The 27,001-nt window shown below is 40.1% G+C and overlaps 6 protein-coding genes, 1 long non-coding RNA gene and 1 pseudogene across 15 annotated transcripts; 5 read left to right on the top strand and 3 right to left on the bottom strand.

The window, feature by feature from the left end:
- Positions 1-161: 161 nt before the first annotated feature.
- On the top strand, positions 162-5,586 carry LOC116925612. Of its 6 annotated transcripts, none has more exons than XR_006648057.1 (7): positions 162-180; positions 498-622; positions 696-875; positions 993-1,199; positions 1,277-1,465; positions 1,579-4,289; positions 4,365-5,586. XR_006648057.1 is itself a non-coding variant. In XM_032932350.2 (4 exons), the coding sequence occupies exons 1-4, from the start codon at positions 538-540 to the stop codon at positions 1,450-1,452; spliced, it is 648 nt and encodes a 215-aa protein (XP_032788241.1). In that variant the 5' UTR covers positions 227-537; the 3' UTR covers positions 1,453-1,468. The 6 variants fall into 6 exon arrangements, 1 of the variants encoding a protein (XP_032788241.1); XR_006648056.1 differs by lacking the exon at positions 162-180 and adding an exon at positions 226-410; XR_006648054.1 differs by lacking the exon at positions 162-180 and adding an exon at positions 226-414.
- On the bottom strand, positions 1,679-4,257 carry LOC116925562 (beta-hexosaminidase subunit alpha). The gene is made up of 11 exons (XM_032932281.2): positions 4,084-4,257; positions 3,966-4,013; positions 3,653-3,881; positions 3,463-3,590; positions 3,166-3,371; positions 2,983-3,098; positions 2,717-2,924; positions 2,404-2,638; positions 2,199-2,333; positions 1,952-2,109; positions 1,679-1,867 (listed from the first exon to the last, which is right to left on the bottom strand). The coding sequence occupies exons 1-11, from the start codon at positions 4,255-4,257 to the stop codon at positions 1,795-1,797; spliced, it is 1,710 nt and encodes a 569-aa protein (XP_032788172.1). The 3' UTR covers positions 1,679-1,794.
- LOC123473774 (ribosomal biogenesis factor-like) lies at positions 4,676-5,476 on the bottom strand. Its single transcript, XM_045175095.1, has 3 exons — positions 5,454-5,476; positions 4,998-5,118; positions 4,676-4,922 (listed from the first exon to the last, which is right to left on the bottom strand). Exons 1-3 carry the CDS (start codon positions 5,459-5,461, stop codon positions 4,755-4,757), a joined length of 297 nt encoding a protein of 98 aa, XP_045031030.1. The 5' UTR covers positions 5,462-5,476; the 3' UTR covers positions 4,676-4,754.
- A 221-nt stretch (positions 5,587-5,807) lies between the features above and the next one.
- LOC116925554 (DENN domain-containing protein 1A) lies at positions 5,808-9,455 on the top strand. 2 transcript variants are annotated; one of them, XM_032932268.2, is made up of 12 exons: positions 5,808-5,969; positions 6,105-6,263; positions 6,325-6,652; positions 6,730-6,885; positions 6,954-7,019; positions 7,221-7,256; positions 7,319-7,420; positions 7,479-7,745; positions 7,807-7,932; positions 7,999-8,517; positions 8,652-8,822; positions 8,950-9,455. In XM_032932268.2, exons 1-12 carry the CDS (start codon positions 5,953-5,955, stop codon positions 9,319-9,321), a joined length of 2,319 nt encoding a protein of 772 aa, XP_032788159.2. In that variant the 5' UTR covers positions 5,808-5,952; the 3' UTR covers positions 9,322-9,455. The 2 variants fall into 2 exon arrangements, with proteins under 2 accessions (XP_032788159.2, XP_032788160.2); XM_032932269.2 differs by lacking the exon at positions 8,652-8,822.
- A 1,919-nt stretch (positions 9,456-11,374) lies between these two features.
- On the top strand, positions 11,375-19,656 carry LOC116925532 (nucleoprotein TPR). 2 transcript variants are annotated; one of them, XM_032932230.2, is made up of 17 exons: positions 11,375-11,518; positions 11,587-11,753; positions 11,817-11,979; positions 12,035-12,256; positions 12,323-12,482; positions 12,548-12,678; positions 12,746-13,072; positions 13,137-13,260; positions 13,323-13,840; positions 13,896-13,959; positions 14,054-14,359; positions 14,425-14,530; positions 14,596-15,365; positions 15,422-15,918; positions 15,977-16,184; positions 16,248-19,129; positions 19,193-19,656. In XM_032932230.2, the coding sequence occupies exons 1-17, from the start codon at positions 11,400-11,402 to the stop codon at positions 19,506-19,508; spliced, it is 7,080 nt and encodes a 2,359-aa protein (XP_032788121.2). In that variant the 5' UTR covers positions 11,375-11,399; the 3' UTR covers positions 19,509-19,656. The 2 variants fall into 2 exon arrangements, with proteins under 2 accessions (XP_032788121.2, XP_032788122.2); XM_032932231.2 differs by having other exon boundaries at positions 11,474-11,492.
- A 306-nt stretch (positions 19,657-19,962) lies between these two features.
- On the top strand, positions 19,963-22,155 carry LOC116925567 (5' exonuclease Apollo). Of its 2 annotated transcripts, none has more exons than XM_032932287.2 (8): positions 19,963-20,024; positions 20,148-20,208; positions 20,266-20,348; positions 20,408-20,687; positions 20,751-20,842; positions 20,906-21,003; positions 21,073-21,157; positions 21,247-22,155. In XM_032932287.2, exons 3-8 carry the CDS (start codon positions 20,268-20,270, stop codon positions 22,090-22,092), a joined length of 1,482 nt encoding a protein of 493 aa, XP_032788178.2. In that variant the 5' UTR covers positions 19,963-20,024; positions 20,148-20,208; positions 20,266-20,267; the 3' UTR covers positions 22,093-22,155. The 2 variants fall into 2 exon arrangements, with proteins under 2 accessions (XP_032788178.2, XP_032788177.2); XM_032932286.2 differs by having other exon boundaries at positions 19,963-20,085.
- A 191-nt stretch (positions 22,156-22,346) lies between these two features.
- Positions 22,347-23,547, bottom strand: LOC116925630 (annotated as a pseudogene).
- On the top strand, positions 22,632-26,112 carry LOC123473775. The gene is made up of 2 exons (XR_006648058.1): positions 22,632-22,758; positions 22,834-26,112. It is a non-coding gene; the product is annotated as an uncharacterized LOC123473775 (long non-coding RNA).
- The last annotated feature ends 889 nt before the right edge of the window (positions 26,113-27,001 follow it).

Raw genomic sequence — 27,001 nt, 5'->3', positions numbered from 1 at the left:
GCACCGAACCGATCCGTTTCAAAGGGACAGGGACCAGACCACAGAACCAGATTGCACCAGATCAACCATTTTTCGGGTAGGTCAGATCGGTTTACCCGATTCCGGTCAATCGGGGCCGAGCCCTAGTAGGCTAGTACTAAATGCTACATTACATTGTATGTAGCTTGCATACAGATACAGGTGACAGGTTCTAGAACTGTTATTCTGAAGTCTTAACTGTTAAGTCAAATGTGAATGTCTGATAGTGATTTTTTGTGACTGATTTATCATTTATTAAAGCCGATAAAAGTTGAAAAAATGAAACAAAAAAAAAAGCCAAGTTATTAACTGAATTTAAGCAATGTGGCAATGTCGATTCTCCTTTCTATTGTGGAAGTGTTTTACAAACGTTGATTCTCTCCGGAACGAACGTCTGTAATGTATTTCCTAAACCATTGTAATTATCGTCAGATCAAAACCGTCAATGACTGATCGCAACTCTTCCATCTGTTGTACAGCTTGTAGGTAAATAATTGGCTTAGTGAGGTTACTCGTCGAATGGCTGCGAACGCGTCCACCGACAATTCGTTTCCCCTTACAATAATGGAATGTGAAACCGCGCTTTCTTGTGAAGGCGGTGAAAGTATGGGATAACTTGAGATTTAAATAAACCTTGTTTTGAGATAATTTTATTCTGTGTGTAATCCTAACCCTAGGTTCTCAGAATTCTTCCTCACACAATGGATCCTACCATAGTTCATTAATTAATGAACTAGCGAAAATGGTGATGAACTTCAAGGCTAAAGCTTTACTGTTGGAAGATGAACAGGAAACACTACTGTCAATTTTAATGAACTTACGAGAAGAACTTCCTGCAGAACCCTCTACAATTTCTGGTTAGAATGGTATCATAGTTAAATTTAAGTGCTAATGAACATCTCTTATAGTTTGTACTGTAGTGTTATTATCCATAGTTCTTACAGTGTGATTTACATATTATCATTCTTTGTTAGGGTTGGGAGCAGTTAATGTTGCTGATAATTTAATTGCCACTTTGGCAGATGTAAATTTGAAAGTAACCACTAAACGCAGCAGTCATGAAGAGGAAGCTCTGCATCAAGTTAATAACATGATCAGTAAACTTGTTTTTCAAGCCCAAAATGAAGTGCATAGCACCAAAGAGCTATGCCATGTTTACATCAGATCTTGTTACCAGCCAGGTGAAAATCTAAATTTTTTTTCTCTTTATTTTGCTGTCAATATATATGACAGATTTGCATTCTTATCCTTGATACAGGTCAATGTACAGATGAATCAAACTTAGGTGAGGGAGATTCCTTTCAGTCATTCATTCTTAGATGTGCACCAGATGATAAACAGCGTATCAGAAGAAGATTGCATGGATTGTTAAACTATATTGATTCTCTACTCAAGGATATTTATTCCCCTACTAATGAGGTGACTGAAAAATAAAATATGTTTACAGGTATTTGTGACTTTTGTCATAGATTCCCTTCATATTCTTTGATGAGCTCTAACATTCCTTTTTAATTTAAATGTTTTATATATATACAATTTACTACATCTTAAAACAAAAAGGTAAATCATGGCAGGTGTGTGTCACAGGGATTCTTTTTTTCATTGCATAAAGCGTTAAAAGACAATTTACTTGCAGGGCGAGGATTTGTTTTTTATCAGGTAACCGTAGATATAGTTGTATTGTTAAAACTACATAAGCATGTTTGTACGCATACAAGTATTTGATAATTCGCAAAAATAACGTGGATTACGCGAAGGAATGCATGAAAGACGGAATTACCATTCAATATCGCAGTAGCTTACGCCATTAATCGGATTAACATTGAAGCCACGACGAAGAAGGCGGCACCTTGAGTAAAAGTTAAAATTTCATGAACGACGTTTTGATTATGAACACTGAAAAGTTGCTGAGAAAAAAAAATCGCTTATTCACCTGTGTTCTTCCAAACGTGGAGCGGCGAGCCGTGGATCATTGGTACTGGCACTAGACCAAAGCCTTTCAGCTACAGCCGAAGCTCGAGGCCATGTAATAGACGTAACACTCACAGCATCGATAAATTCTCCCCACATGCATGCCTCGCCGCCAATTACCTTATTGAACAAAATGGAGGACACAGTAAATGGTGAAGTAGGAGCACGTTATGATCACAGCTTTCATTGTAATTCGATCTATAACTCACCAATCTTTTTTGGCTTTCCGTTCCATTAAATGATAAGGGTTCTGCTAAATAATAACGATCCCAGTCGACGCCGTAATTGATGTAATTGAGGTACCAGGGAGAAGAAAGTACAGTGCGATAGCCAAATTTTGTCACCTGCGAAACGAATAGCCATTACGCTTCTTGGTAATTATAAACAGTGAAAAAGTATCAAAAATTGATTTACTCGAGCTAGTTCATCGTGGAAGTTATTTCCATCTTTCCAGACATGTATGACCGTACTAGATGGAAGAACTACGTTATTATCAATAACTTCTTGCCACACAAGGTAACGCATTTCGCCTTTAGTTACATCTTGTGTAACATTAATTAATCGTTGCATATAGAACTGTTCCAAACGAGCGAAATCTTGTTCCCATCTCTGTTGTTTCATAAAAGATATAATTTCAGGATTGCTGGCCCTAAAAGAAGCCACAAAAGGCACATGCTTTGAAAAATTCTGAAGAGAATTTTGGCATCTTCAAACGCTAAATTATTACCAACAGCTGAAATCAACTTCATCCCCTCCAAGATGAACGTACGCGTCAGGAAACACTTGGAAGATTTCAGCAAAAAATTCTCTTAGAAATTTGTAATTCTTAGCGGGAACCGGATTTATTGGACCAAAAAAGTTGTCTTTTGTTCCATCTTTTTTATAGCAGGGAGTAAGTAAACCAGGAGAACCCGGTCCCCAAGACTGCGTGTGTCCTAGACAAATAATGTTTTAAACGGTGATATGCGATTAAACACGAAAGTCCTTATTTACCAGGCGTGTCGAACTCCGGGATGACCCTGATGCCTCTCATCCGAGCATACTGGATCACATATTCAACATCCGAGGGACTATATACGTGGCTGTACGGATTGAAAGATCCTAATTGACTGAATCACAAGTATGCTTACTTAGGCAAGAAAAACAAGAAACTTTGTAAACGGGCTCGATTTTCACCTCAGACTAGGAAATTTCCTACTTTCGTAGGGGAAAGCCGGATCATCCGTTATATGCCAATGGAAAACATTCAATTTGTTCTGAGCCATTAAGTCCAAGTTATCTTTTATAACTGGAAGTGGTAGAAAATGTCTGGAACTATCCAGCAGCAAGCCACGATGAGGAAATCGCGGAAAGTCCATTATCATTGTTGAATTTATTTGGAACTGTCGAAACGGGTAGGTTGTTATTGGATGTTCAGCTTCCTGTTACCATTTTTCTTTTTTGAATATTTTATGGAAGCTGACTTTGACTCACCGCTATTCCATTTTGCGATGAGTAGACTAGTTGACTAAAAGACTCCAGTCCGCGCAGTATCCCCCATACACTTTGACCCAATATGATTCCTTCGCGTGGTCTATCCGTCGCATCAATCTTGATTTCATCTATTCAAATTGTTCGAAGTAAGTAACAAGTTTGCAATTTTTGACGGTGAATCATAATTTACAGTGTTCATCCATGCTGAGTGAAGGTAATTTTTCACACGGTTGCATCACATGAAGAACAACGGTATCAAGATAACCTCTGAAATTTTCATTCTTTTCCCAGGTCATGCTGTACTTATTAGAAAGCTTCTGAAATCGTTTCGAAGTTCCACTTCCTCTTGGCGGAAAGAAAATGAGATCATAGTAACGGTGAATAGCTTCCTCAAGGATATCGCAAGTATTTCCAGTAATCTGCAATCAAACAGTAGAATATTTGTATCGATATAAGAACCTCAAGGACTCCTAAATTCTTTTCTCTATAGGCAGCTTGGATACCTGGAAATGGAAGTCGCTTGGTCTCAACACCATAAAATTGTCGGTAGACTATCAAAACATGGAATATACAAGAATTCAAACTTCATTGTTATAATGGACAAAGTTTTAAACGGCAAACTTGTTCAAGTTGGGGTTTGGGCCAAATCTGACCCACTGTTGGGCGTATCCAGGCTCCATTTCCTTTTGGTAAATCAAATGGGAAACGAAGATTGGCCTTTTGAAAGTCCGGTTCTGCTAATCCGAGTGAAAAATCCAACAGCAATAAGAGGAAACTAACACTCTTTATCGCCATCTCCTGAGTATGAAAAAATCAAACCGCAAGCGGTATAAGTAACAGATCAGAGATCACTTAACTGAAAGAATGTATGACTAGTAAACAACTTTTCCTTCCACAAAAAGTTTGCGTTTAGGGGGCCGATCATAGGATTAGAAAACTCGCCATCTAGCGTTCCATGACGCCTGGCGATTAATTTATTTCGTTTTAAAAATAAAAGCAATGTTGGCACGCCTTATACTCAATAATGCTATGGATACCCAGAATCATGGCCCTACGGTTCTACGTTATTGAAAGAGACCATGTACCTGAAAAAGTTTGGATAATGTTGAACAAGAATGTGCGATTCGCTATTCTCTCCAAATAGAGCAAAAACTTTCGATGTCGAAGCTTAACTCGTTGATAATTAATCTATTGGGAGTCATGAACACAATACTTATTGGTCATCGAAAACTTGTATTGACGATCGTCGCATTTGAGAAACAAGGTTAGAAGTATTCCATCATATTATAGTTTCATAAGCTAGCAATGCTGTCGATAGCCTTGTTGATATCGGCAGGAGGAAGTGGCATGGCTTCGTTAACAATGATTTCCTTTTTTTTTGGAAGAGCTGTTAGATTTTCTCGAACTTCGCCCAAACTACTGTCCAGGTTCTCAATTTTTTTTCGCATGTTCGCATTCAGCTAATCAGAAAAAAGAGAAAGGGTCTACGATCATAATCTGTCTATCACTGTATAAACATCAACGTCAAAATGTACCTTTTTCAAATTTGTGTTAACAGGTTGAGCTTTAAATTTTGCTTTAGCTTTCGCCGCTTTACCACCCGCAACTCGGAAAATTGGATTTTGTTTGTTTTTACCTCCTTTATTTTTCCCCATGCTGACATGGAAGAAAAAAAAATTGAATTTAATAAGAACAACAAATAGTGGGACATATCTCATGTTCAAACTACCATGTACCCTAGAAAAGGATGCATAATACTATTATTGTTATCATTATAAATGGTTTTGTTTGGTAAATGTTGTTGTGTTAAAAATGCAGCCTATGCGGAAAAACTTCATTAAACATTCTGCTTTCATTAAACAAGCCTGACTCTTATGTTGTATCCTTTTTCAACAACATGAGAATGTTGAGACAATCCAATGTCAATACAATAACCAAGAACCCTTTATATAATAATAACAATAATAATCATATAAAAATTGTGTGGAAACCATTGCATGTTTAAAATGCAGGCAAAATGGTTGATTGTTCCCTGGGAACCTCAAATGGTGTCCAAGCATCCAGATGGCAACCCAAAAAAGTAAGCAAGGCTTACAACCAATTGTTATAAGAACAACCAACAACTACCAACCAAGGCGGTTCCTGCAACCACAGATTTTTTAACAAATACACAAAATAACAGATTATCACTCACCTTAAGAAGATGACTTCTAGTTTATTATCACAGGTCTGATATTACGTTGTTCAAAGTGATTGAGATAGAGGTACCAAAATAGTTAAAGGAGGTGATCGTGATAGCACGCGTTCATGTTTCGTCTGCTAAGCTAGTAAAACCATCTGGCGGCAGGTTTAGAAGTAAAGGCAAGGCGAGTGTGAAATAGATCTCGAGTGCTGTCAAAAAAATCTGGATCAGTGGCAAAAAGTGATAGATATGGGGAAAGAAGACTGAAATGTGTTAGAGAAATAGGATAATAGAATCCCAGTTTCAGAATGGGATCTAGATTAAGGTTCGTATCCTATCTCGGATATAATTTTCTTACTGACTGATTTTATATATAAAAGTGTACATAAGCTATACTCAGTTGGTTTGCTGTTTTGCCTGAAGCAGTGGATAATTGATCTCGTTTCGTTACCTTATTTAGAAACGACGTTAAACACCTAATAGAGTGTTTCTGTGAAATAGTGAGCCCAGAAACATCCAACAAACAGCCATGGGTTGTTCAAAAATTCCCGGAAAGTTTTAAGGATGACGAAATGTTAAAGCAAGTTGCGCTGTTTGCATTTCCTTGTGAAGTACCATGGTATATAAAACTCTTAAAGTTTTAAAATTTATCTTGCTTTATATTTTAAAATTTTCTATAGCAACACAGTGCAACACTTTTCCTTTGTGCTGACAAGCCTAGATTCAAAATGGACCTTTGGATTTTGTCGCCAGGCACCAGGTGCCCAAACAGCACTAGTTATCATCAGTTACTTACCATGGCATGAATTTTTCTTCAAGATTCTAAATCAGATTGCTGAACTGATGCAAGAACAAGCTGTGCAAGACATTAACAGCTTCCTGGAAGCACTCTATCAAAGGGATGTTCCAGCACCAAGTACTACCCTTCATATCCCTTTTGGAAGGGCTCACAGAGTTTATACTTGTAAATGCCCTAATACCTACACCCTGCCCAGCATTCCTGAGAATGTAAGCATAGGCCCTCTAATTTTTTAAAATGGGCTTTAACCTTAAATTATAGATTTACAAATCTTTTTTATATGCAGAGAAATTTGACAGAATATTTTAATGCCGTCGATGCCCACAACATGATGGTAATTTTCGCTTCCATGTTACATGAGCGGCGCATCGTTATGGTCTCTTCCAGAATATCACGTCTAAGTGCGTGTATTCAAGCTGCCAATGCTGTGATCTACCCAATGGTAAACACCCAAAATGCAGTATTCATAGATTGCCTTAAACTTTAAATTTATGTGTAATGCTATTGTAGATCTGGCAGCATATTTACATCCCTGTTCTTCCTCCACATCTGATGGATTACCTACTTGCTCCAATGGTGAAAGGAATTTTTGAATTCAATTTCTATCGTCTTATTTGTTTAAATTTTTTAAATACGTTTCTATGGTAAACCAGTTTTGTTTTTCATATCCATTTACTCGTGTCTACTAGCATATTCATTTTATTATAAATTTTATTTATTGATTTTTTTTTTGCTGAAGTTGAAATTTTACTTCTGTGATATTTTGTTCGCTTACAGCCGTACTTGTCAGGAGTCCCGACTAGCACTTGGGAGGTACTACTCATCACTTGTTCACATCGCATAACACTATTTACTTTCTAAATGATCTGTCGCAGAGAGTTCGGAAGTCTGAATTAGGTGAATTGGTAGTCTTGGATGTTGACACGAACCACATTGAAACCCCATTTGACGATTTGGATCGCCTACCTCCAGATATAGTAAGAAATTTGTGTAATTTAGTTTCCCTCTCTTCAATCTTTTTCTTTTTTGCCAAAGGTCAGTGGCATGAGGAGACGATTAAAAACGCCCGGAAACATGATGGGAGATGGCGTTGCTCGTGTCTTTCTTCGAGCTCTTGTGCAGCTTATTGGAGGTTACCGAGATGCACTTCGCTTTCGACAAGGAGAGCAAATCACATTTTGTCAAGATGCTCTTGTCCAGTCGCGCCCGTTAGCTCTACGCCCTTTTTTAGAATCTATGCTACAGTTACAGATCTTCCAACAATTCATCGAAGAAAGACTTGAAATGTTGAATTCAGGCCAAGTAATGAAAAAGAGCCAGCAGCCAAGTAAATAAAGATAACCTTTCTCTGTACGCTTTGCAGGGGTTTTCGGACGAATTTGAATTAGAGGCGTGCCTCTATTCCGATAAATCGAGTAGTCGCCTAAAGCAACAGTACAAGGAATGGCTCACCACTATGAAAAAAGAAAGTGGTGCTCTTTTTAAAAAGGTTTTAACTATTGACCAAGTACCTTGTGTTTTTGAAGCACATTTTTTTTTTCTACTTATTCTGTAGGCCAACCCGGCAATGCGAAACGCGGTCAAAACTGTCGGTCGGCTAGCTAAAGAAAAGAGTCGGACAGCTTATAGAGAAGTGCGTTCAAAATTCAAAGATATGCAAATTCATAGGGAATTAGAGGGGGCTGCATTTTCGACTGGCAACACTAAATTGCGTGACAAACCGCGATCTGCTCCATCGTCTCCGAAATTCGGCGTTAGCGACGTGTCAACAAATCAAAGAAGGACTGCTGTGTCTCCTGCAACGCTAAGTCATCAACTTAATTCGAACTTCTTAGATCGAAATCATTCTCTACGAAGGTGTGAGACGTCGGTTAGTCAACATTACCATGTTAGCGGATCCAGTCCAGGTTTTCCTACAGGGACTAACGGAGCAAGCTCTTCTAGTTCAGAAGAGAGTGGTACTGAAGATGAGCTGCAAATGACTCCTCTCAATCTCAACCTAATGGATGATATGAAAGATATTTTGGCAAGGACTGCCTCGACCGAATCAACACCTCCGGCCATAGATCGTTCAGTAAAAATCTTTCTATATTTACCCGTTTCCTTGTTTGCTTGGTTTTTCTGATTTTTGGTTGTGGTGACAGGTGTTTGTTCCTTTGTTATTTAGTTTGTTTTTATCTTTTCGTTTTTCCATTTGCATTTTTGCAGCGGAAACCCAGTTTATCCAGTCCTCCTATTTCTCCTAATGCCATCCCTGTCCTCCGTCAACACAGTGCACCTATCCTTACCACCGGACCTTATTCTGTTCAGCCGATTCCCCTGCCACCCCTTCGTTGTCGTAAGCGTACCGAGGCACAAAATAGTCCGCTCTCCGGCAAGGTAACGTTTTTGTGTTTGTGTTTTTGGGATACGCTTACTTTTTTTTTAAATTCTGCATTGCACTTAGCATGTCCGTTTAATTGTGTTCTGAAAATTATCTATTTTACTAACATCGTTTGTTTTTCAGGGCACTGCGCAGATTGATCTTATTCGCCTGGACTCAGCAACTTCTCTTTCGCCAGTTGATGAGTTTGACCCTTTGGGAGCTCCCCGAACGGAGTCAGAACCCGTACGAATAACACAGTCTAATCCGGTCTATTCCTTCCACGTTCCGCGACAGGTCGCTGAGCCTCAAGTGCCATCTGGAGCAAGCAGTGGTAATGGTGGAGCGGTAAATTTTAAAGGCTACACTAGCCGTTTTGATACAGGGTCGGATCCATTTAGTAACCTGTTAGCGTTTACACGTACTAATCTTGGGCCGATAGTCTCTGTACCCGAGCCGGTCACAACTAACGACTCTTCCGTGACCGATAAGTCTGCTTGGACAACATTTGATTAAATATAACAATGTTGTCGTGACCGTCATCTGTATACATACATAAAAAATGAACATCGTCTTTTCCTTCCCTGATTATAGGTACTCAAATGTTTAAATTTATTTCGTTTTAACAAATTAAATCGCTTTCTTCCTTCTCGCGTTTTATTTATTTATTTTTTAAAATTTAGATACTAGAAGTACTAGGCTACAATTTTTATGAATTGGAAGTATTAGGACTAATTCCTACATATGATATGGTCATAAGGCCATGTACGTTATCAAAAATCACTATTCATATTACAGTTTTCTAAATGAACTATGATACCAAAAATTGTCCGGCATAAAATCTACCAACAAACAATAAACTCAAGGTAGTTGTAAGGAAACTGAGTGAGGTTCTTGGAGAGTTTATGCGAGAGCCATTCAATTTCGGTTTTGTATTGCTGTACCAGGATCACAAAAGTCATAGATTTATGTGATATGATATAGCTGATCAATGTCGACGTAAAGCATTCCCTATCCTGATTCCTTGCTCTGATTTGCATATTGCGTTCTGCGCCGACTGCGCGGCGCGGGTAATGGCCGATACCATGGTGTAAAAGGGAGGTGTACCAACTCTTCAGTTAAGAAGGGTATCTCTTGTGAAGCCTCTTTGTGGTACCAGTAGGCATTGCTAGGTTCTCTATAGTAAACGCCATCTCTTGAGCTTGTGAGCAAATGTTACCTTCGGATCAGTCGTCAACGGTTTTCCATTAGTCGTACTGAAAGTTTGAACACATTAATGGCGTCGTTTGGTTGACGCCTTGATAGCGTCTTTCCAAAAATGGTGAATAAATTGTGCTTCAAAAAATTGCTCAGGTTGTAAATGTGCTTAAAGTATACTTAAGCACATGGAGACTAATACTTTCCTTTTTATGTTTCTCAGTTTGCCGGGCACACTGTCTACCAGATGACTTTTGGGCGCATACGTTCAGTCGATACACATCCAACGGCTGCAAGTTTTCTACATATTATCAGGATGATGTCATTATACACACCCGCGAAGATACTATTGCGGAACGCAAATGTAGAAAATGATGACCATATTAGGGTGCTCGTCGATTTTAAGGAGTGTCTCATTAAAAAATTCCCCGACAATGCTAAGGCTGCTACTGATTTAAGGGTAGCAATGAAAGATGATTTAATGGAAGAGCTGGGAAAGCGTTACGTGAACGAGTTGCCCTTGTCCAAAGAAGATAGAATCGGTAACTTTCTCATATACGATGTAGCAGGTTACATGGTGAAAACGAGAGAAAACCTTTTCGAGTGTGAGGCATGCAGACAGACCGTAATTACCAAAGAAGCAGATCTACCAAGTGATTTTGACGCAGATGCATACACGAGAGCTCGAACCAAAGGTGGACTGGTGTTTGTCACCCTGTCAATGTACCAAACTTTGTGCGCAATTGAAAAAGTTGTCTCAAACCACTTTAAGTCACTTAATCATATTTATATCACTGATACATTCCAAGAGTGTATAGCAAAAGTTAAATTAACCAATGTACTGCCCCTTTTTGTGATACTCATCGCCATTGTAATATGGGAACTTTAATAATGGAGTATGTAAAAGTGAGATATTATTTTGAATCTAAACGTTTGAAAGATGTTTTATTGTCCAAAGAACAAACAACAGTCCAGGCGAGTTTCAAACTGGCCAAAAATGCCCATACAAGAAATTTAATACAAAGTAATACTTAAACTATCTTTTAATTTCTTTTTAAATATTGAGTGTGATCATACAGTACTTGAAATATTTTTTTTTCCAAACAAGAAAGATAATAACATTAATTTTGAAATGCCATCTTATTGCCATAGGCCGTAGCGAATGCCGATAGGGATGGATCCACTGTTTTGGACTTAGAATATTTTTCAAGTGGGTTTTTCATTTAGTTCAAGATCGGCCACCAGGCGTCTCTGGCGATAGATAACCTTGTACCACGAAGAGGCTTCAGCTGAGATACCCTTCTTAACTGAAGAGTTGGTACACCTCCCTTTTACACCATGCCGATACGGCGAAAACCGATTGTAAAGATAAAATCTGGCAACGTTCTTAGATTTTGATGCCCACATTTGAGGACTTACGACGAAAAACTTTAGTCTACAAATTTTACTCACGCTCTCGCCAAGCCCAGACATCCTGTCCACAATTTCTGGTAATCTTAACATTCTCCCCGGCGAGGTAAATACCGATTGTAAATGATAGACGGAAACTCACCTGGAAAATTTTTATTGTGAAAATTTTTAAAGGTCCTATCCAATGGCGACCGTTAGCCTCTTGTCAGTAGTTTTATCGGACGATGAATTTAAAAATCTGAATGACACGATAAAGTTCAAGTTAGAAGAGGTGTTGAAAAAGCACGAAAATGATTTCAGTCAGTTGAATATTAAATTAGCAAAGCTTCAAACCCAGTCTGGTAAGTATTGATTACAATAACAAATGAAGTTGAAATTTTTAAAAGAGTTGTTTACCGTAACAGAACAACAGTGTTTTGAGTTGGATTCACAACTTCAGCAGCTGCAAGATCAGGGGAAAAAGGAAGAAATACTTATACAAGAATTGACAGATGCAAAAGCTAAGGTTGATGCTGATCTTATATCCTCACAAGAACAACTCAAACTTGTCAGCTCAAAATTGGCTTTGTATGTCTTCTTGCAGAGCAACTCTTATCATGGTTTAATTCAAAATCTGTTTTAGACTTGAAGCTTCTCATCAAGAATGGAGTAAAGAGAAGGAATCACTTTTAGAAGAAAAAGAAAATCTTAATTCTCTGCTTTCAAGAAGAAATGACGACTTGGATAGGCTTACAGGAGAACTAAAGTCTTTGACTGATCAACTTGTTCACGCCAACAAAGAAAAATCAGAAGCTCTTATTAAAACGGAAGAACTCAATAGCCAACAGCTTGCTTTAGAATATAAGTATGTTTTAATATTATGGTTATAACTAAGATAAAGGTAAAGTGAAATTTTTACTTAAATATTTAGAGAGAAAAGGTTAAACCAAGAACGAGAACTTATCGTTCGACAACAAAGACTATTACAAGATGAACTTGAATCCCGAACTAAGGAGGTTATGATGATCAGGCGTGAGAAAACCTCAAAAGTATTAGAACTGCAATCAGATGTGTCCGAAAAAATAGAAGAGGTAGTAAATCCCGTTCGTACCATTAAGCAAAGATAAATAACCTATCCGGTGAAACCTATCTCTAGTTGCGGATTGCGCAAAAATCTATCGGTGAGCTAACAGCCACGATTGAGGGCCATGAAAGACACATTAAAGAACTGAATGATAAGGTGAAGGAACTTGGTGAAACAGAAATGAAGATGTCTGAAAATCACAGGTACGACAAATTTGACATGAAAAAAAAATGTATTTACATTTAAGATCTGTTATTTTCAATTCCCTAGAAATGAGCTCAGGTCACAGATGAGACTTTGTGAGCTGTATAAGGCGTCAAGCGAAGACGCCCAAGCCAAAGCTGACGAACTTACCAAGACTACCGAAGAGTTACAAAGGCTTCTTCGTGATGCGTCAGCTCGGTTTGGTAACCTGGAAACGGAATCCAAGGCACAGATCGATCACTTAAAGGATCAGCTAGAGAAAAGTTCTGAATCAAACATAGAACTGAAAAAAGAACTTGAGTGTGCCAATAACTTGCTTGACCCCAGCAAATCGCGTTTGATGACTGCAGAAAACATTGAAGCAATGTCGCCTTCAGCTGCTGCAGCCTCACGGTAGGATAGTATGTACTCTTTATTTTCGTCATCGCATTAATTAAACATGTTACAAAATCTTTAGATTGCTGAAGTCAGGAATGACCTTAACCCAAATATACAGCCAGTATGTGTCTGTTTCTGAACAAATGTTATTCAAAGAAGAAGAAAATAAGAAATTAAATAGCTATATTGACCAGATTCTTCAGGTATGGAATTTAAGTAGAAAATAGGATTATGTAATTCCAAGTAAAGCATCGTTTTTCTAAAGGAATTAGAAGACCGTGCGCCTACTATAGCTCGTCAGCGGGAAGACCACGAAAAATCAATTGAAATGGTTGCAAATTTAACGAGACAACTTGATTTAGCCGTTCAGGAAGCTGAAACGGAGAAAGAAAACGCGCTTGAAGCTCGTCGTATGCTGGGACAAGCACAACGTAATTCACAGCGATTTGAAAAACAAGTTGCAGATCTGAGCAAACAAGTTTGTTTGCTTATTCGTGAGACCGAAGAGCTCAGAGGAAACAGATTACGCGAAGAACCCGTTGATGACGACCAGGTGTCGTCCAGCGAAGGATCGGCTGCCGCGGTAATTAGCCGTCATTTAGTAACGTTCCGCGACGTCGAGGAGCTTCAACAGAAAAATCAGATGTTGCTAACAGCCCTTCGTGAAGTAACCGAAAAACAGGATGCAGCGGAACAGGGCGAGATTGATACCAAAACAGCCAAAATCCAGCAGGCTTTAGAAAATGCTTTGTCGGAAGTTGATCACCTACGAGATACCCGAAGGTATTTAAGTAGATCATTGTCCCACAGTAAATTTTTCATGAAATATTTTTATCAGGCGTCACGAGGAACTGATGGAAAGCGTCATCCAGCAGCGTGATATGTACCGCATACTACTGCAGGTGACCAATAGATAAATAACATGTTATTCAGAAGGAATTTCAACGTGTATTAAGATGTGTTATTAAGATGAATTTTGAATGTCTATCCTTATAGGAAGCCGGATTGGGAGATTCTCGGTCACCAGCTAAGTTCCGCAATGTGGTCACATCAACTCCGGCACCTATTAGACAAGAAAGTACGCGATCAGGGGACATCGAAGTACAGCTTAATGAGAGTAAACTGCGTTTAGAAGAACAAGAAATGAAACTTCAGAATGTCATCAAGGAAAAGAAGGAAAGGGAGACTGCGTTAGGCAGTCAAATCCAGGCTCTTCAAGATCAATTAGCTGAATTAAGAGATCAGAATGTTCGACTAAGCACCCACAAAGAATACGCGGATGCAAAGGAAAAACTACTGCAGGTAATTTTCGAAATATAAAAACTCAACCAACAACAATCTTTTGACGTTAAATATGCTTCGTCTAGGGCAATTTCGATTCATGTAAAAAACAACTTAACGCCTTAGAAGACAAGAACAAGATATATGCATGCACAGTTGCCAAACACGAGCAAAGCATTGCTATTCTACGAGGTAACTTCATTACAATAGCTAATTTGTTAATCTTGATTTCCTCGTGCTTTTTTTCCCGTTATTAGATGAAGCCATGAATGCTCAACAACGGTTGGCTCGTGCCGAAGTAAATATTTCAATGCTTCAAGAAGAGAAGCAATTGCTGAAGGATGCTGAACAAAGTCTTCTAGTAGAAAGAAACGCGTTGTTAAGTGAGCGACGCAGCCAAAGCCTTCTGCATGCCAACTTGGAATCGATCAAATTAAATTTAGAACGTGGTGAAAGCGAAACCCATATGCGTTTACAGAATACCGTTAAATCTTTGGAAGAACAAATCGAATTACTCCGGAAGAAACTGGACCTTGAAGAACAACGCTACCGAGAGACGGTAAAGTCCTTCGAAGATAAGATACTGGCCGATCAAGTCCTTTTGAAAGCTGCCGAAGGGAGAGCCGCTAACGCTGAAGCACAATTAGTTGTAGCTAGAGAGCGGCTGACGGCAGCAGAATCGCGAGCAGGATTAACATCTCCCACAAGGAAAGGACAGGTGACGCGCCTGCTTTCGACTGCGCCAACATCCGGGGATGTCGCGACTGATAGTGATCTTGTTGGAGATCTCCGAGCTCAGCTCGCAGAAGCCCGTATGGAAACGAGCAAGTACCAGGAGCAGTTAGAGCTGGTTCGCCAACAATCTGAACAATATCGCTCAATTGCTGACAGCATGGAAGAGCAGCTTAATAAGAGCAACATTGCTGGCCTCGCATTCAAGCAGGAAACTGAGCAACATTTGGCAAAATTAAACGAAGAGCGTTCCGAACTAGCACGCAACCTTCAAGAAACTCTGGATAAACTTAAGGTATTTGTCTTTGCATTTCATTTTTATCCCTTTGAGTAATCATCAAAAATTCACAGACTCTAGAAGAGGGAGCGGCACAGTTGGGTCGCGCAACGGCTCATCAGTCGGAAGAGGTTTCGAATCGAATTATACAGCTCGAAGCCAATCTGGCCTCATTGACTGACCAGGTTAGGTTGGCTGAGGAGTCCGAAGCTAAAGCACGTCAAGAAGCATTAGATCAAGTGAAGCATGCCAAAGAAGCACAAGAAAAGTATGAAAGGGAACTGATGCAGCACGCCGCGGATGTGGAACAGCTAAATGCCATTCGGGAACAAGTAGAACAAAGTCGCTCTCAATTATCGCTCCTTCAACAAACTTCAGCTCGACTTGAGGCTGAACTTGCCAGCGGTCGCACTAGTTGGCAAGCTCAAAAAGAAATGCTGGAGAAGGAAGCTAGTGAGAAGGCTCGACGCTGCTCAGATTTAGACAAACAAGTTGACGTAATGCAACAACAAATTGTCACGTTAAGTTCACGCATGGCAGCAGCAACACGATGCCAGGAAATAGCTGTGAGGTATGTGGCAGTAGCTTATCCAAATTTCCGTGTAAGATTCATATTATTTTGCGTATAGGACGCAGAGTGGTGATGATGCAAACACGTCGCTTAATACATCCACTAGCGAAGAAGATCTTCGTTCTACGGATCAATTGTTGGAGCTCGTTCGCTTCCTACGGCGCGAAAAGGAGATTGCCATTTCCAGATCTGAAGTGCAAGAAGCCGAAACGCAACGTCTGAAGACGCAACTGGAACAAGCTGAACGCAATTTGAGTGAAGCTCAGGTAAATAAATCTATTTCACTCCGTTGAAAAGGTTAGATGTTTATTGTCACTTCTTTCTCGTAGGCTAACCTACATCAAGAGCGAGAACGTTCTGCCACGTCTGCGTTGACGTCGGAGAAACATACAGAAATGCTTCGCAGATTGGAAACACTAAACGCACTTACAGACAGTAACCGGTTGTTGAGGGATGAACGGGGTGGCCTTGTTAGTCGGGTTGAAGAACTGACTGTGAAAGTCAGTGCTCTGGAGGCGGAATTGGAACCTTTGCGCGCTAACAACAACGAGTCCGCCAGTCGACTGGAGGAGCTGTCTGCCGAAAATGCCACATTGCGTAAGCAAGTAGTGGCTTGGCGGACTAGAACCAACGCGTTGCAGGAACGAGCTGGTCGAGCTACAGCCGACGAGATCAAAAAGCTACAATCTGACAAAGAGCTTGCTCAGAAGCAACTGGAACAAATCCAAAAACAGGTAGAACAAATGAAGGAGGCCCAGGCAAAGACAGCCAATCAATTGACAGAAACCCAGCGAGTGAACACTCAGTTGGTCACGGCACAGCAAAAATTACAAGAAGAAGCTCGCTTGGCCAAGGAGGAATCGCAAAAAGCTCAGTCTGAAATGACCACGGCTCTTGCCAAACGTGATGAAGAAACGGCAAAGGCGGCTGATCAAGCCAATCAATTGCGCCGTATTGCTCGCAAATACAAAACTCAGTACGAAGAGCTTAAAGTCACGCACGATAAATTAGTTTCGGATAAAGAAGCTTCAGCGTCAACAACTGCGGAATCTGCCACAGCTGCGCCCGTTCAAGAAGAAGCTACTAGTGCTGCAACAACGGAGGCCGCAACAGCCGCAGCGACAGCTGCTGGCCTGGCTACAAGAATTCAGGAACTAGAAGAGCAGATAGTACAAATGACAACTGAGCTAGAACAAATTAAACAAGAGAATCAAGCTATGCGTCTAAAGGATGAAAAGGCAACGAACGTTCTCAAAACGACTCGACAAAAATTGGCTTCATTGCCAAACCTTATCAAAGAGAAAGAAACCCTTGTTGCGCAGCTAGAAGAAGCACGTGGCAAAATTGAAAGTCTCGAACAGAGCAGCGAGGAACTCAATGTTCGATCTGCCGCTCTGCGCTCCCAGTTAGAAGGCCGCCTTAGTCGGCTAGAACGAGAGAACAGTGAACTGCTCGCAAGTAAACAAGCACTTGAAACTGAGCTGGAGAGTTTGAAGCAACGCATTCCGGTTTTGCAGCGCCAGGTTGAAGCTTACCAGAAGCAACTAGTTTTAGTTCAACAAAGGCAACAAAAACAACAGGTTCAACAAACGACACAGCAGGTGCCAAATAAACCACCCACCACTGAAAAGACGGTGTCTGAAAATCCACCCACCGCAAACATCAAACCCATGGCATCGGGAACCGCTGTAACTCCTCAGCGTCCTCCGGTTAGTTCCAGTCCCGGTCAAGTAACATCAGGACCGAGTCAGGTGCACCGTACCACACCAACTGCTAGCATTCGCCCAATGGCAATGACTACCCGCACGTTGGCAGTTCAACCCACCTCAGTTGCGGTATCTCCTATGGCGCCACCGCCGATAGCTATCGCACCCCCAACTCCCGTGGTCCAATCGACTCCCACCGTGAGCCAAGAAGAACCAGTTGCAGGACCGAGTTTCATTCCTGGTGGTGACGAAGGTCCAGCGTCAAGTGGTGAGGATCGGTCGAAAAAAAGGGCCCGTGCCACAGAAGAGTCTCCTTCGAACGATGACACTAGTGTCAAGAGGACCCGATTGTCGGAGCAGACGGAAGAAGAAGTTGAAGTCATTGATTTGCAAGACGAACCAGCAGAAGAATCTGCAGAAGACTATGCTACACGTGCCGGAGAGATGGAGTTGGTGATCGAGTATGAAGAACAACCGCAAGAGGATCATGAAGTGGAAGAGGAAGAAGTAGAAGAAGGTCTCATTGAGAGCGAGGAAGAAGAAATGGTTGAAACGGTCGATCCCGAAGAAGAGGAACAAGAAGAAGAATGTGACGAAATCGTCGTTGAAGAGCAGCGGGAAGATGTAGAAGAACAAACGCAACCTGAACAAGACTCAGAAGCCGTGTTGACGATTGTTGAAGAGGAAACGGTTTCAGTTACTGTCCAGGAACCGGTTGAGGAAGCTGTTGTTCAACAACAAGTTCCAGCGGAAGATGTCGAATCGGAAGCTTTTGTACCAGTTAATACCAATGAAGCTGCTTCTTCTGATGTGTCACAAGCCACCATTCGTCCACCGCCCAGAGAAGACCGTTTACCGTCATTCGGTAGAAATACTCTTGCATTTGAAGATGTAGGTGACGATGGCATCGTTCCCAGCACGCCAGTTCTTCTGCGACCACGTACAAACGATGGCTTTGCCGAAGCTGTGAGTTCACCTCAAGTCAATACGCGTTTCGTATTCGGAACTGTTCCCGAATTGTCTATATCGGCCGGAACTAGCCACATCAATGCTCCATCCCATTTAGAATCCCAAGGAATGGAAGATACGCGTATGGATCTATCTCAGTTGGAAGAGAATTCTGGCCGTAGTGTTCCATCAACGCCACTGCAAGCATCACCGCATGACGAGTTGCCTGCTTTAAACCAGGGAGAAGACACGTCTGTAGTTCCTTCCGGAAATGCCGAAGAACAAGGAGATTTCGAGGGAGGTCCTGATCTTGAAAGTGATGCTGCTGCCGAAATTGATCTTCTCGGCGAAGACGACCAAGACACTGCGGAAAATGAACAATCAACCAGCCAGGTGGAACAGGATCCAGTGCCTTTGACTACAACTGAAGATGATTCGTTGTCCGAAGCTCCGGAAGTTTCGACCATTCAATCGGCTGAAGGGTCTAGCCAATCTACGACAACACAAGCCTCACCGTCACCTTCTGTGTCATCTCCTAGTGCTCGAGGAGTTATGACGTAAGTTGAACTGTATCATACTGCCTCTATAATTTAATATAACAATCTATGTCTTTTATGTAGTCGGCGACCGTCAATGGCTGGTTTCCCACGCGGGCGAGGAATGAGCCGTGAAGATTCACGACTATCGGCTGCACAGAATACCAATCGCCCTGTTCCCATCACCTGGACACCGAATCCAGCACAACCCGCGTACACGCCTAATCCTGCACGTGTTTTTAGACGTGTGCCCACTGTAGTGACATCGCCAGCACCTAGTGCACCGGCGGTGATCACGGAGCCAAGCGTTGTAGCCACAGCCTCTCCAGTTCCACCGCTTATGCGAGGCCGGGGAGCAACACGCGGCCGGACACGATCGAGAGCCCCAAGGCGGATGTAAATCTAAATTTCGCCACGTTACCTATGAAATTTCGAGTCCCATTACGCTCCTGACTTTTGCTATGTCTGTTTTCTCATTTAAGGTTAAAATGATATCCTCGATCTTTTAAGAGGGATTTTTAAATACACAGCCTATCAGTTCGTATAAAGCAGACGTTTTTGTCATTCCAACATTTATAGAGAATCTGTTGTGACTGTGAGTGACTTGTGAACTTTTGAATCTTCTTGTCTCTCCAGTCTCCACATTATTTCCCTAAAATCTATTGGGCTCTTTCTCTATAACTACGATGAACTGGTAGTTTCATCAGGTGTATAGAAAGAATTCTCTATACTTCTGGTTTAACTTCTATCGTGTTTATTTCTGCTATCTATGGAAAGCTTATGAGAAACTAGAGTAACTGCTAATTGCTCGCAATAGTTAAGCAACGATATTTGATTTACGAAACTTCATTTGTTTCTAGCTGGTGGCATGTGCGTCGCAAGTCTCGTATTCTTCGAAAGAAGTCCCAAAACCCAAGTAGGTTATGGTGAAACCACATCAGGTCATCAACGTACTACTCGTTCTTTTAGTTTCTTTGGTAATTGTGTTGAATTTAATACTTAATAAAAGAAAGAACATTTTCCTAATTGTTTGGGGTAGGCACCGTTAGACCGGTTAGACAGACATTGCGATTCGTGAACAACGTGGATCGTATGGGGACGTAAGGACGTAAACGAGAATTTATATCAAATAAATTAAGTTGTTTTTGTTTTGCCAGCCATGACGAACGGTAAACTGCTTATGGGTTTACCAATAGCTATTGATTACTGGAAATTGCCTCGAAGTGATAGTAAATTCAAGGTTAGGAAATTTATTCGTTTCCTTGTGCTGTTTATATGTGCATAAATATTTTCTATTAGACGTTCCTGTACTTCCTTACACATCTGCATACTGATCATACACAAGGCTTAACAAGTACTTGGACAGAAACTATTTATACATCAAGCGTGAATCGTGATCTTGCTATGTCAATGCTAAATGTAAAACCTGAACTGATAAAACCCCTAGAGATTGGTGTTAGTTACACCATGACTTTACCAGCAGAACATGGTACAAATAATGAAACTGCAAGCAAATGCATGTCTGTTACCCTCATAGATGCTAACCACATCAAAGGATCTGTGATGTACTTGTTTGAAGGTAAGCACTCTACATTGAAAAAATGCAAAGTTGTCTTTAATACTGACTTCTTTACACATACAGGAAGTTTCGGCCGTGTTTTGTACACAGGAGACTTTCGATGGTGTGAAGCGATGATGTCTGACCCTGTATTAAAAGATTTATCAGAAAGCAAAGTACCTACCTAAAGAAAGGAAGCAAATAACAAGTGTATTGAATTCTTCTTGTTCTGTTGACAGGGCTTGAACCTACTATACGTGGACAATACGTTTGAATTTATCGGAAATGAGTTCCCTACGAGGGAGAACTGCATGAACCAGGTGCTACAGATATTGAGGTAATTACGTCACCCATAGAAAATTGTAGCTCACGGCTATTCAAAATGATTTAAATAATTCTTTAATAGAAATCATCCATACCATAGAATTATATTCGGATGCCAAACCATCGGCAAGGAAGATGTTTTGTTACGGGCTGCGTTAGAGCGCAAGGTATACAACGAAGTTTTCCGGACTTGTTTTCGCTAAGCTAACAAAGCAGCAAGTAACGATTTTTTTTTTTGGGTGTGGGTGGTATAAAGGAGAAGGTTTATGTTCCAGAAACAATACTTTCTATCTATCGTATACTGAAAATGCCTTGCGATCATTTCACAACGGAGCAAGCAGATTGTGCACTTTGGTTTGAAAAAATGCATCAGATTTCTCAATTTAATCTGAAGAAAAAGAATGCCGACATACCAACAATTGCGATCAAGTTGACTGCGTCAGGATTACTTTACAAATCACAGAACTTCAAGGACGATGAACTCATTTTTACTGTACCTTACAGTAATCATAGTTCAGCATCAGAATTGGCAAAATTTCTTGATTTTCTTCAGCCAACTACAGTGGAGCGTATCATTTCAACCCATGGCAATAACTCAGGAGGTTCGTCTGTCATCGATAGCTATGTGAGCAAGATGAAAGGAGCCGAAATGACGGATGACGCCTCATCCGATTCAACGGAAAGCAGTTTTTTCACTGGCCCAGCTTTTAAAAGCCAAGTTCCCGATTACTTTTGCTCAGCAGTCAGCCGAATTCATTCACCGGATGCCATTGCAGTTATGGAAACGGAAAACACAGCATTGAGCGAAGATATGGATGTGGAAGCGCCTCTTGGGAAATTTGGGCGTTTTTCTATCCTTAATGCTATAGAAAAGCCGCTAATGGCTTCGAAACCGGAAAATCTGAACGTCGTCACGGAGGAGGCGAATGAACTAATTGCTTCTATAGTCTCAGATTTAGATCGGTTTCATGAAGATGGTAATGAAGACTACATTTACTCGGATGCATTTATCGAGAAACTGATGGCCCTAAACATGATTTACCAGCCGCTTACAGGCATCACATGCTCAGTTGATGTATCAAAAAAAGATACCCTTATCTGATTCAAGCCTGATACCTTGCATTTTCAACCCTTAAAGGAATAATTAATAAATTATTAACAATCAGTTTTGTGTAGCTATTGATAAACCAGTGCTTATCTGCAAGCAATTTCCACTTTAAAAGGAAGGCAATCGACCGGAGACGTCGCTCAGTATCTATTAGCTATTGAGCTGAACATCGGAGACAAGCTAAACAATTTTGAAGTGGATTAAGGTAAATAAACCCTTTTCAGTCCCCATATTAAAAAACATACGTGAACAGGAGATCTATTTGTATATTCGATTCTTATACAGTTCATATTATATTCTTAGGTTCTAAAATAGTATGAGTTTTATTTGCATGTACTTTAGGTGACAAAGGTTAATCTGGGGGAACAAAGAATTCTGGCTTAAGTCCCTTTTTTTTTTCTTTTTGCAGTCTGCCTTTATGATGACCGGTTCACTTTAATCGCAGTTTTAGAGGAAATGGCAGTAATGGACCTTTTGTTACGAGGGCTTTTAAAATCTTCAAGCTATTACCGATTTTTCTTTTCTCCATTTTGGTTCCTATCACATAACACTGCAAAAAGCCATGCCATCAGCAAGCACTTCCTGCATCAGCACGTGAGTCTCCATGGGGAATACGGCATCGGCACAATTATCCTCTTGTTCCTCTTCTTCGGAATTGAAGTATCTTGCCTGAGACGACACACACAATAAGGAAATTGCTCGTGTTGGTTTTCCGATTTTCCCCCTCAAATTTAGAAACTGCAAACTGTTTGCTCTGCTTTTGGAACTCACCTGGCACTCACGACAGTTGCAGTACCCAATCGGCAGGTTGCTAACCATTGTTGGAAGATTTGGGCCGTTCTGGTCATTAGGCCCACTCTGTGCCATAGCTTCATCGTAAGTGGGCGGGCAGACACCAGCCAAATGTGGTGTGTTGGTCTGAAGTCAGTAATGCGAACATTTGTAACATTATCAAATAGTAAACCATTTTATCTGACCTCTTTGTCGTACGGAGGAGGAGGTGAACGAGGCATCAAAGAATGTAGCTGTGGCAATGTGAAGGATGCATCGGAAACCTCCTCCGAAACGGACGATTCAGGAGGGAAATTCAGTCGCAAGCCAACCTGATCTGGCGTCGAACTAGGGATTGAATCCGTTTTGTTGAGGCGGGAGTTTCGTGTCCGATCCTCTGTCTCACTTCTCGTACGCCGAAAGAGCATTCTACGCATCCTACTACATCTCGAAGTGCCATCCGTTGTCGTATTCCCAGACGGGCTTTCGCCTTCCATTGATCCTGGGTCCGTTCACATTTACGTTCGTCGACTTGTTAAGTGTTTAAGTAGCTGACTACTCCGTACCTGTCGATGAAGTCATTACTTCATCCAATGATGCCGCCTGCGTTAGAAGAAATCGTTCGCGGAAACGGTTCTTCTTCTTTTCTTTTAATTGTTGTTCGGCAGCTGCGGCCATGATTGTGTCCTTTTTATGATGGTTGCTACACCAACAACAATTCGTGGGATATTGTAGTAAGTGGCCAGGGTTCCTCAGGAGTAGAGCGTTCGCTTTCCCAGCCTTTATTTCAGCACTTCAAATGCGACTGCTCAGGTGCTGTTCAGGATCAACTAGATCTGCGCAGATTCTTCACCAAAATCTGGGGGGACAAGAGAAGGAAGGAAGGAAGAGAGAGCGTGAGAGACGGAGAAAGAACTAGAGAGAAGACACCCATCGAAATAATCAATATTGTGGTGAACGAGCTTACTGTTCGACGCCTCCGTGTAAACCAAAGCTATGTGTACATAAACTCATGTTTTTTGGGGAGGGTTTTTCCCATCTTTGTCCGGTACCATATGCACTAAAAATTGTATACTGCAAGTTGGTAAAGGCCAGAGGTAATGAAACGCAGGAAAATTACTAACTCGTTAGCGTTCCATTTGGGCGAAAGATTGAAAATGCCTTTCAATGCAAGCCAATGTACAAGACTACATGTTTAGTCAAGAGGTTATTTTTTATTCTTTTTTTAAGCAAAAATAATTTATCGATATATATACGTACTATATGTATATGTATATATCTTATTTTTTTTTTATTTATTTTTTTTTTTAAATTTACTTTGAAAGGTACGTAAATCTTCAGTTGTATCCCAATTAACTCCCATTTAACGTTCTCTTTTTGTGTAGGGTCAATACTCACACATGAACTTTATGAAGATGCCACCCATTTCTATAGTAATGTAAGAGCCTAATAAAGAACCGGGTGCTACATAGTGCGTGCAAAAAATATGTGCCAAATGGACTTTGGATACAAAAGATCAAGGAAACCCCATAGAGGTGTAAGTAATGAAAAAAAAATCGATATTTTTCTTGCAATCACGCCACTTATGATCGCCACAGATCCAATGTGAATACCGTAACATGACATAGACTAATATTTATTTAAATCATACTAAATTCCAGCGTTAGAAATCTTTAATGATTTCCTAGCTCTTTATGAACCCAGAATAACATTCTGATCGCCACATTCGCTGAGAAAATCAATAAGTCATTATGCTACAATTTGTGAACTTAACTGGTTGAGTGAAACATTAGAGGAAAGAAGAAATAACTTCAAAGAATTCATGAAATGGATTAGAGATGAAATAGTTCTTTTATTTTTTACCTTCAGTTTGTACGTTTTAAGTTTCGTAGCAATGAATGCCGTCGTTGGCGTTGGCGTTGGAGTTTGTAACTGGCAGCTACCGATTTGGAATGATACGCTGTAACATATCGTGTCATCCAGTCCTGTTTTCCCTGTCGATCGTGTTCTTCGCAGAAAAGATGCGCATGCGTTTATAGTTGGTTTGTTTTGGAATAAATCTTGTTACAAAGATTAACCAGATAACACCCCAAGAAATGGTATAGAATAGAAACAGGCATTTTATCCGCACATTTTATTAACACAATTCCTTGTGTTAATAAACTGATTAACAAAGATTTCAAAAATTTTCCGATAGGAATAGGGTGTGATCACTTTTTTTCTTCATCTTATCCGATTTAGAAAATTCTGTTGATCATTGCTGTATTTTTGTTTTATTTAAAACTTATTTTTACGTCACTCTTCGGGAGTGAAACGTAAAATTTTTGAAATTAGGTACCTCCTCTTCTTTTTCGCTAGGTTTTAGTTAGAGGTGCCAGTGGTCAAGAGAGAGAGAAAGAGGGTGGATTTGGGGTGGCGAATTTCAAGTTAGCCATTTGGCATCTGAGGCAATTTGGCAAATAAATAAACACAGTTTTCTGTGCACACATAAGCTAAAAATAAGGAAAAGTCTATTGCCCCTCAACTTTTTATCTTGACTGAATTTCCGCTAGATGGCGATACAGTACTTTTCAAAAATAATGGGCAAAATTGAGGTAGTCAAATAGTTCGTCTGCTTCGGAAATAGTTTATCTGCTTCAGGAGTGGGAAAGCACGTAAGTTTCTAATTAATCACGTAAGTTTATAATTTTTAGAAGAAAATATGGTTTGTATAATTTAACATCTCGTTAAAGAAGTAAAATCCAATGTTTTTTCTACCGATTCGGGTAGAATAACAAGGGGAAAGTCAAGTGTTTGACCATTATGATCTTGTGATTCATAATTCTAAAGGCCTTACTTTTATATTGTCTAATGTTTAACAATGTTGGTAGTGAAACAAAACTTTGTTGTGGCTTTATGAGGAACCAAGATCCCTTTCCCAAATAGAAAGAGACTTAACTTGACACAAACATATCTACTTAACACATTGTGTTCTCATACAATTCATTATAGTATATTTTTTAATCTTACTACATGTTTCCCAGATGTAGATTGATACTTGTAGGATATTGAAAGAGATTGCACTTTTTTTTTTGCAAATTTTTTGAACCTTTTCCTTGCAAAAACTCTTCATCAGGCCCTTGTAGTTATATCATAGTTGTCTATCTTGTGGCAGCCAATTGTGACACCTCCGTGGTTGACTGCAGTAGGTTGTATTTGTAGTCTGTGAAAAGAAAATTAATACAAGCAGTATGAAAAAACAAATAGCAAACCTGTGTATCCTTGAATTTAAGTTTAGGGGTGATTAATTGAATATAGTTAGATTAGTAGTTGAGTCGCAGTTGATAAACTTGATTCCACGTTTATTCTTACTTTTGATTGATATTTACCATTTCCATGAGTTTGATATACATCTCATTTTCTCTAGTTAAGTAAAAAGGCAGCTCTTAACATGCCACACAAACAGTCTTTAATATGAGCCAAATTTTATCCATTTACCTAGGAAATTTCCATTTGATAATATAGTTCTAATTGTAGGTAGTCTATGTATATTTACATCTAAATGTACACACACCTTAAATCACATAGCAAAACAGTGAAATTACAATGTGACTCATGGCTCAGTGGTTGAGCATCGGCCAGGTATGCTGTAATATAAAGGTTCGATTCCTTACAGAGTCAAGATGAAATAAAATATGGATTAAAAAGAGTATTCTAATGTCGATATTGCACTTTCAAACAGTGTATGCTTAAGTTAATTAATACCACGAAAAGTTAACTATCTAGCATGCGATGCTTACAAAGTATCAATTGAATTATGATACACTTATGAGACTTGGTTGTCTCAATCTGTAATGTGGTTCAACGAAATTTCACTAAGACACGCAAAGTACATTATACGAAATGAAAAACTAAAATATGAGAAAAAGAAACATTTTTTAAAATTTTTTAAAAGCATTTTGTATTGATATATAACCTTTAAAATAAACCAAGATAGGGGTAAACCCTATCTCAATTGAACCGGGCCCCCGGGGAGATTACCCGGGGAGTGGCTAAGAGAAGCCGGAAAAGGTTGGAAGGTTTCGGACAAGTTTTTACGTGAGCGATTAACCGTTAATTCGGATTTGTGGGTAGCCTCTTCGCCCTCCAATGA

Source organism: Daphnia magna, linkage group LG6 (assembly GCF_020631705.1).
Source record: "Daphnia magna isolate NIES linkage group LG6, ASM2063170v1.1, whole genome shotgun sequence".
NCBI lineage: Eukaryota > Metazoa > Arthropoda > Branchiopoda > Diplostraca > Daphniidae > Daphnia > Daphnia magna.
The sequence above is the reverse complement of the archived record's forward strand: the minus strand, read 5'-3'. Positions and strand labels throughout refer to the sequence as shown.